The sequence below is a fragment of the Gobius niger genome, assembly GCF_951799975.1.
Source record: "Gobius niger genome assembly, chromosome: 15".
In the NCBI taxonomy this organism is placed as follows: Eukaryota; Metazoa; Chordata; class Actinopteri; order Gobiiformes; family Gobiidae; genus Gobius; species Gobius niger.
Genome location: NC_136866.1, coordinates 14564756 through 14574816, shown reverse-complemented (window position 1 = coordinate 14574816; position 10061 = coordinate 14564756). Strand labels below are relative to the sequence as shown.

Genomic DNA, 10061 nt, shown 5'->3' with positions numbered 1-10061 from the left:
TTTGTTATACAAGTACTTAGTACTTACCATACTTGGTTTACGATACCGATACATGAACGATTCTTTTTCCAATATCTATACTAAAATATTTGTCGTCTGGAACCAGAAAACAGGACAATAATGTTCAGAATGGAGAAAGAAAATTGGGGCTAATAAGGAAAAAAATGCGCAAAATAAAAAATGTGGTAAACTGCAAACAATGAGAAAATATATTTGAAAAAATGCAGGAAAATAAGGAAAATGCATCAATAAAAAATGGGCAAAATAATAATAAAAAAAATTGAGCAGAAAAAAGTCTTCCTTCCTTCCTTCATACACTTTTTTCTGTTTTCCAATACCACACTGCCCAGACAAAAGGTTTGTTTGAATATTATTTTTTTCAGTATTGCTGTATAAAATAAGGGCATTAAGGTAAATAGCAATTTGATACTGAGAGTTAGGTCACAATAACAAAATCTAAAGTTTGATATACTGAGGCAGGAAATTATTATTATTGAGCTTATAATGCTTATAATGTAACTCTAAAGCTGGAAAAATCTGTTCGAAAAGTACTTGATCTTAAAATATCCCATAATGAGACACAACTTATTTTGGGCAAAAAAATAAAGTATTGCATTAGAAAAATGACGATAAATATCAAGCCCAAAAATGTATTGTTCATGTGTCCTTTATTGAACGACAAGTCGATATAGTCATTTTCGTGACAGCCCTACTGAGAATAACACAGTGCAGGTACATTTTCCAGATGTTTTTGGCCACAAGTTAAATGTTGATCACTAACTTATTGGCCAGTCTGTACTTGACCTTTCAGCATCTCCTACATTCATCCTGCGCTAACTGCCCTTGTCCAAAGACAGCGCTGACTCCAAGTTAACACCTGGCTAATTTTAGACCCCGGAGGATTGCCTTAACGGTACGCAAACATCACGCACCTGTTGGTCATGAGAGTCTTTAGTCCTTCATACTTCATACTGTCCACTCCTGACTGTCTCTGATGCAGAACATACAGCGGGCTGTCGACGAGAAACTACATCGCAACTGTAATCACAAAGTCTGATATGAGTCATAATCTTTCATTTTTATGCTAATGAAGTGCGAAAAACAAGCGAGGAGGACAGCTTTGTAAATGTTTTATAAATGGTGAATGAAGTATTTGTTTACCAATAGTTAATGAAGTGTAAAGTCTTTTCGATCATATAGTGCAGTCCCCTATGAGCTAATGAGTGCTGCTGTATTAAACGATAGAATATTCCATACGCACACTCTGAGGTATTACCTTTAAGCTCGCTTACAGACACACTCCAACAGCTCCTCGCCCCAGGCTCCATGTCCAACTCAAAAATGCAGGATAAATATTAAAAATCCGAGGCAAACTTGGGAGACTGACAATTACCACAAAACCCATCTTAGCTTGATTTTCTTTTCTTTTTTTTTACATCCCCTGCGTATTAAGATGGAAAAAAATCACTTGCTGCTGTTAATCTAATGACAACACCAAATTAATTCCCTCACAAGAGGCTACATTTCAGGAGACAAGTGCTGATTTCTTTTTCTATATATGTTTCTGTGGATTGATTATTAGACACTCCTTTGTAATCCAACTGTACAGCAGCAGCTATAATGTGAGAGCGATGGGAAGACTTACAAGTTTGTAAAGTCAATATCCTAAGACTCTACAACTTAGCAACTTATCAGCCTTTGTTTAAGCTCGTTCCAAATGATTACACTTTGCAGTGCGCTTGCAGATAGTGAGTGTTCTCATTTGTGCAGCCACGCTTCATTGCAACTCAGTCCGAGAGGCAGTGGCATGCTGGGTAATCGGAAGAGTCTGGGCAAAAGAAAGTATTGATTAATAACAGATTCTCACTGTTACAGGCCTATAGGTTCCAGCACTATCGCGGACAACTTTTCATTAAGGAAGTTAGACAAACATCTTTCATGTAATTCTACCAAATAATGCAGGGATACACCAATACTGTACCAGGTATTGGCTTGACCACATATTCATTATGATACTAGAAACCGATACTTGACAACCTCATGCCCCTGTGACTGTGCTGCACGTCAAGTTGGACTGAATTCAACCAGTGCTGAACGTCGTCTTCACTGTACCACAGCGCTGGGTCTGTGGCGTTCACGAGATGAGCATGTTGCTAACTAGCTGCTAACAGGTCTGGCGATTCTCAGCCTTTAATGCTTAAGAACTTAAAGCAGAACTAAGTAACTTTTTCACCTTAATAAATCCTTTTCGTTGTCCCTATATGTTAATGGTATGATTGGGGGGGTGGTGTCTCTGGCCAGAAAACCATGGTTGCAACTTTCCCTGATCCGACCCGGCAGCCCCACTACATACGAATGGAAAACATCTCCCACAGCTCTCAGTTGTCTATAAAATCCCTTTTGGCTCACATTCCTGAGGTTTATGACAGGTAAGTCCTGACTGTATTCTGTCAACATTTCGCAAAACGTGATTTGGTTTCATCAAGATCAGAAGAAGCTAACAGACTAACGGGCTAACTCTGGGCTAGCGCCACTTTAGCAGTATTTACAGCTAAGTTTGAGAAAAAAAATATCTCCATTGTGTAATTGGGTTGTGGCACAATGTTCAATATCCCTCTCTCCCTTTGTCTTTTCTGTCAGCGTAGTATTTACTCTCACGGACAATAAATGAGTAAAAAAGCCACGACAGAAAAGACAAAGGGAGAGAGGGATATTGTACATCCAATTACACAATGGAGATCATTTTTTTCACTCAAACTTGGTTGTAAATACTGTTTAAGTGGCGCTAGCCCACAGTTGGCTTTGCCCGTTAGCCTGTTAGCTTCTTCTTCGTCATTCCATTAGTGTGTATTGGGGCCTCCGGGTCGGAGCAGGGAAAGTGTGGTTTTCTGGCCAGAGACATCAGGAGATGAAGAACCCCCCAATCATCCCATATACACTTGTATTACCCCCAGAGGGACTACAAAAAGGATTTATTAAGGTAAACAAGTTACTGCAAGTAACTTTGCATCGGTGAAACAAATCCAAAGACTAAAAGGTACTCCGAAACAGCTGTTTAAAGAGCTACAGCTATATCCGTGGGCAGCTGGTTCTTCGGCGGGCTGTGTGGTTCCTTTTCAAGTTAATCAAAAACTCTATGGTTTTATCCCTGTGCTCAGTCATGTTGCTGCTATAAATGCTACACTTGTTACAGACACAACACACAGTGGAGATGTAGTAGGCTATGGCTAATGCAGAAAGAGGCCAATCAAGTTGTAGCAAAAATACGACGGGTGGGATCAGAGATACCGTTTGAACCCCCCCCCCCGCACTTATTGAAGTTGGTTGAGTCCAATCTATCGCCTGCTCTCTGCTCTCCAAACTGGAGCGTGTGTGAGTTTCAAAAAATGGCTCGAAATGGTGTGTACCGCATGTGTAAAAACTCAAATAAACCCTAAACTTCCCAAACTTCACACCAACAGCAACCTTCCGTGTTTGCGAGTGAACGCTATAAGCCTCTGATAACCCCGCTCGTGTATGTCCAACTCATTTAGAGAGGGTGCGCAGTTCAAACCAGAAAATGAGGCCTGCAGCAAACACCAACGGACGAGACATCTGCATAATGAACAGTTGTTTAAGAGCATGCTTGAACATGCACAACAACAACACAGCAACAGGGGAATCCGTCCGACTGAATGTCAAGATTTCGGAGATGGAGTAAGTGATTGCAAACCAGTTCGACGAGGGCAACAAGCAAACGCGAGAACTTATCTGGCAACCCCTCAAAGCGGCGGGGATTCTTGACATTTGAAAAGTTTAATATATGAGCGCTTGGACTTAAGTGAGGAGCGGCGCTCATCGCAAGGTCAGTTTTGGATTTGAAGATGTGGGCTTAGAGAAAATGGAAATAAGGAGTTTGCGATGCATAATAAAACTGAAACTTGACTGTACTGTAGGTATTATTCCTGTAACAAGAACAATCTCGCTGAATATTTAACGTCAGATTAAGGGGCCATAAACTGCAAGAAAAGACCTTCTTTTTCCTCTCACTAATTTGCTCTTTTTCCCATTCCTCGCCACTTCTCAATTCATCCATCTTTCTGTTTGTGTTCCTGTCAGCCTCGCCGTCACTCTCACCTTGGACGGCCCGTGTCAGCCCGTCTGACCTCTCTCCTCCTCGGGGCCTGAACACCTCTTCAGCTCTTTCTCTCTCTCCTCTCATCTCAATCTGATTATCTTCCCCTGTGCTTGTGTGTGTGTGTGTAAGTGATGGGGCCACGGCTGGTTGACACGGCTATAATGAGGATGCTAACCCAGATGGCCTCTTCAACACGAAAATCAAGTATGCAGAATCATTGGAGGAGCAGCCGGCAGGACACCCTCCTCTCCACGTTGTTTTCCACATAATGTCATGATTGCAAATACATCTCCAGTGTTGTTAAGGGCTGAAGGTGTCTTGCGACTCCTCCAATTGCGATTTTTACTCAGTTCATACTTCAAATAAATAATACATTGACCAGCTCTGCTATGTTAAAGCCATATAAGTCCAGCTTCTCCAGTTATATCTCCAAAGACTGGAGCATGAGCTTATCCTAACCCTAACACATGAGCAGAGAAGACCAAATTTTGCTCTGGTTTCATTCTCTTGTTCATGTCCTCAACTTGATTTCTCCCATTGTTCTTGCGTATCCCTCTAAATATATTTCAAACCACAATAAAGATCTGGGTTTGAAGGAATGTGTCACTGTCGGACTCACAGAAAGGCAGCGCTCGAGGATACACTGTGCTTTTTTATCCAACAGCATTCACACAAATCTATGGTGCCAGGACTAACGTATTGTTCAGCGATGGATTATGGGCGTAAGACAACGATTCAAACATTCAACAGGGTTACTCAAAATAACATGGCTATAGGAAAATACTATTCCAGGTAGGTTTTTGGTGTGGGGAAGGATATCATGGTTTAAAGCTCATCTTGTAATTGATTGATCTAGTTTGTTTATCTTCTCATTTCAAATGTCACGTACGAGTGTGGTAAACGGGAACGACTTTTGCCTATTCCTTTTCAGTCGATTCGAGTTCTGCTGAATGAGAGCATGAGAGATTTCTGAAAAGTATTGAACTTTGATGGTCACTAGACAGGTCAACATAGACCACAATGCAATACGAGGGTCGGACAGTGACAGGTCTTTGGACTTTGCGGCTCCGAATCGTCAACAGAATGACTGCACTTTATTTATTTACTATATAGCTTTAGCACTCTAGTAAATGTGGAGTTTTGTATGGGCGGCAGCCAACATTCAGACAAGCAAATAACCAATCTAATGTTGGATTATGGGTTTAAAAATGTGGATGACAGTTCCATGCTTCATATACAACAGAATCCAGGGAGTGCAGATCAGAGCACTTCAGAAATATACAACTCTTGATATGTTTTCAACGAGGAAGCACCATCAAAGCAAATACTGTGTTTTCGGGACTATAAGTCGCTCCAGCGTATAAGTCGCATCAGCCTTGGAAACTGCTTGGGCATGGAAGTGTAACTGCACCGTTGACAAGCCTCTCCCGGCAGCACGCTGTTCAAGCTCTCATTTGCGAACTCGCTCCTCTAGCTTTGGCCATCTAGCTTTTAGTCCACGTTTAGCTTTTTTAGTTTTCTTCATTGCTGTCAGAGTAACCTCCGCTTTTCGCCAGTGCTTCACACGTTTCTCTCTTTCTTTTTGCTGCTTGATGACCGTTTTTTAAATCTTAAGTGGTACAGGAGTAGCAGATACTGGTACACAAGCCCAGAGTACCCTCTAGAGGCTGTCAATGTGAAAATAACAAACATGTGACATATATAGTTTGATATGTGAGTCGCACCTGAGTATAAGTTGCACCCCAAGCCAAACTATGAAGAAAAGTGTGACCTAGTCCAGAAAATATGGTAGTTGATAACATGATAATGGTGATTTTGCATGATAAGTCTTTAAAACATATTACCATGGTGTAAAAAAAATGAAATAAAATGACAGGCATCGCCCCTCCCTGTGAGAATGTGGGTAAATGTCTGGATAGAGAAGCCATGCAGCATTCGTTCTTCCAACAACCAAACCAAATCAAACCTTGTCATAACTTGAACATGAACCGATCCCGCAGAATCATGCGCTGTAGCAATTCCATTATTACATGTAACACTGGCTCCCATTGTGCAGCCTATATTATCGATTCTGTTCCACCTGACTGTCTCTATCTCTTCGGAGGAGGAGGACATCATCAGCCAATTCTGATCTGAACAATGTCAGAGTCGAACACATCAGCACCTAATTATTCCTCCACAGCCCTTGGAGAAACGACAGCAAAACAAACACAGTCCAGAGAATTTCACGTCACACAATTTGCTCCGTAAATGGTTCGCTCCACTCGAATTAAAAAAAGAAAAGAAGACGCAATATTCGGACGCTTAACCTCCTTCGCTGACCGCATGATTGGCTTTATTTGTCTAGGTCTGAGAAGTCGCACCTCAGAGATTTCTGTGGACAATTATAGATAAATGGGGTTTTGGTTAGAAGGGGATGCATGCCAAGTAAACAAACGCTACACGCTGGAAAAAAATGTGGAAAAAAATCTAACTAAGAACTGCTCTAAGACAAGACACAGAGGCTATAGTGTTTGACAGGAAATGCTGTCGGGATTCTAAAGGGTTTGCAGATGTTAAAGCAATGCATGCCATGTGGTTGTGATGTACGAGCTATGCTGTCAATGCATCTAATGTGGTAGGAATTCTGCCTATATGCTAAAGGCATGTGTTCGTGGGAAGTGGGAATCTCCAAACCAAGCCACCCTCAAAACACCCAGACCACGGGTTGCGTTAGGAAAGGGGCATAGGAAGTGGGTACATAAATGACCTATTAAACAAACAATGTTGGGCCTAATTTAATGAACAGGTTCTTAGAAGTCATGCTCAAGCACAATCGTTTTTATTAAAAGTGACATAATGACATGAAACATAATCAATATCAGTCTCTAAACGTTGAAATTTATGATTAAACTAATCCTTTGTTAGCGTTTTAGGCAAGACTCACCGCTGTACTAGTGATTGAACTACATTTCCAGAGTTGAACATGCGCAAGCAAACAGGAAGAGGGGGGAACCAATCAGTGAAGAGCGTGCGTCTCTTGTTGATGCGGTGTTATTAGCGGTTCTGTGTTAATATTCGCACAGGATCATGAATTATGAAACTCAACTACTGTCGATGTGTTTTGGATAATTTACCGCTGATTATAAAAAAAGCTCTCGGCTCTCCCGTGCGCCGTCCATAGATTCTTTTTGAAGGGACTTCCGCGTCCAATGAGTGATGCTGCTCTTGGACAACACGTGACGGCAAATAATCAAATCTGATTGCACAGGCTCATTTCACTTTTCTATTGCCACCAACGATGACGTGGGTTCCAGACTGATACCCCTCTGTATAAGAAACACAGAGGGGTATATCATTGTTGTACATCATGTTGTATTAATTCCTATTGCCTGTCTGTGACAGTAAAAATAGAAAGGCAGGATAGATGAGCAGTTAGTAGCTTTGTAATTTCAAATTAGGTTCAGTTCGACATGATTTGTATTTGAAACATTATCCAATATGGGCACGTGGCATGTTTTTCACTTATCACAACAAAAAACAAGATAAAAACTATTGAAAGTTGACTTTTTGCATAAGCCAAACTTATCCAAAACAGGCCTTGGCCATAGTCTTATTTAGGTAATAAGAGTTAAGAACACCATCTGCATGTCAAATGTAGCCTGGATGCACACATGCCCACGCACTTTGACATTTGGAGCAATGTTTTCCAGACAAAACAATCATGATCTGTGGAGTAACTCCGAGAGCAGCAGCCCCCTGACTAACCACTAGCACATGTGGCAGTGTCCAGACCCCACAGCTAAAGTCTGTGAGAGTAACCTCAGGCTGATTATTAGCCTGATGAGCCGCCCCAGTCAATGACACGAGCTCATTTGTGTAAACGACTCTCGCAGCGCCGCGCATCGATTAATCGACCAGCTCCGCCAGGATCAATCTGCGTCTCAATCAGCCCCCACGCGCGCACTCACCTCTCTGCTGCGCGTGGCTGCATTGCCATAGCAACGCGGCGAGGAGCGCGATCCGCGTCAGCTCCATTTGATCCAGCGAGGCGTACTGCGTCCTCTCCGCGCGCGTGTGAGGGGAATGTCATCCGAAACTTTTGATCCAAACTTTCTTTCCCCGCGCCTGTGCTCGGCTCGTCTCCTCCTACTCTTCCTCTGCCCCCCCCCCCCCTCGCTCCCTCCTCCTCCTCCCCCTCTCAGCTGCGGGCCACACGGAGCTGTCTGGAGGAACCGCACTGTGGGGTTCAATTCTCAGCTCCGTTATACACATGTTAATGTCAATTGAAGAAAGATTGCCCGATATAATGTAAAGCTCCGATTCCCAACCTCAGGGTTAATTAGGTTAGAACATGGAATAGATGGTGATAAAAGATCTCCAGAGTGGGTTAATTAAATTATATGGAGCTTTTAAACGTATCGATAATGTTGGTAACTGAGCAAAATTGTTGTCACCAATTATATATCCACTCCCCAGCTCTGGAACTCTCTCCCTTCACACCTCAGTACCATAGACTCCCGGCCACGCTTGAAATCCAAACTCTGTGCTCCTAAAATATGGAATAAATTACATGTAGACCTCAAACGATGTCCAAAATCAGACAGTTTTAAGTATCGATACAAAGAAAGGATAGGTACTGTATGTATCTGAAGAAAGTATATGATTTTTCATGTTCAGCTGTTGTGTTGTAAACCAGATGTTGATTGGTTGGTGGTATTCACACTGTATCCCGGACAACTTGGACTTAGATCACAGTGCTCAAATGATTGTTATAAGGAAGCCTAATAAGTAATATGGAACAAGATACTGAATTGTGCAAAAGATAAAACGAAATTGTTTGTCCTAATGTGTAAATGCATTGACCCCTCCTGGAACCGCCTCCTTAACGGGGTGGGGGGGCTTCGTGCCCCTGGTAAGGTCTCCCATGGCAAACAGGTCCTCGGTGACGGGTCGGACAAAGAGCAGTTCGGAAGAGACCAACAGGCCAGGCTCCTTTGTTAGCCAATAATAGTGTTTTTCCAAGAAATGTCAGACTATAGGCCCTATATTGTATATCCTGACATTTCTAGATAAAACACTGCATGTAATTATAAAGCATTTGTATACATCTTCTGCTCTCACAGGCTTTATTTGCATTCCCTTAAAAGTGACAATGAAAGGTGACCCTGGACTATGTGAAATGTGCCTGTCAACTTGTCCCCGAGAAGAACTGAGGTGCTCTGTGAGGAAAGTTATAAATGAATCACCACTAACGTTTTCATTTAGTGGTTTCCTCTTGTTTCTAATCAGAAAGTCAGGTATAGGACGTTTCATAATAAAAAAGTAGGCACATTTGGGCACTTTTATGCAACTCATGTTTCATTGGAAGTGTTAGAGAGAAAAATGTTTTAAAGACCAATAAAGTTGATCATGAAAATGTCATTGTGAAACTGCTCTACTGCACTGAGGAACTGAATTCTTCCATGTCTGGCCTAAAGCTGCCGCTGCCACAAAGCCGCGCTGTAAACCCGATCTGCACAAACACATGTTGAGTTGAGAGGAGTTACTTGCCGGGAGCAGGGGGGAGAAGTTTGGGAGAGAGTTAGCTCCTCCTGCTGCCCCTCTCCTCTCACCACACTCTGCTGTCCCAGGAAATCTCAAACACACACAAACACACACGTGCTAAGGCTTCACAATATCAAAGTAAATGTAGAGATTTGAGATAAAGATTCAAATGAAAATGCAAACTTTTATATCAGTGTCGCAACTGCAAACCAAGCTGGCAAAGATTTGACTTGGAAAACAAAGAAAGTTTTCCGTTTCTTCCAGCGGCCGCCACAGTATTGCAGTGTTTATCTCTCATTAAAAGGCCTTGGCTCACTGGCTTGTCAGTCAAGTGCAAAATGAAGTGGATCGCTTAGAAAAAATAATAATTCAGCCGAAGTGCGCTGACTGAGTGTCCATCAGAGCGCAGGTGAAGCTC

At 42.2% G+C, this 10061-nt stretch overlaps 1 protein-coding gene across 1 annotated transcript in view; it reads right to left on the bottom strand.

The window, feature by feature from the left end:
• The window catches only part of lama2 (laminin, alpha 2), a 183564-nt gene extending 175369 nt beyond the window's left edge, over positions 1-8195 (bottom strand). The window contains exon 1 of the mRNA XM_079572620.1: positions 8068-8195. Within this exon, the coding sequence (XP_079428746.1) occupies positions 8068-8134 (67 nt within the window). The 5' untranslated portion in view covers positions 8135-8195. The remainder of the gene's footprint in view (positions 1-8067) is intronic.
• Between the last annotated feature and the right edge of the window lie 1866 nt (positions 8196-10061).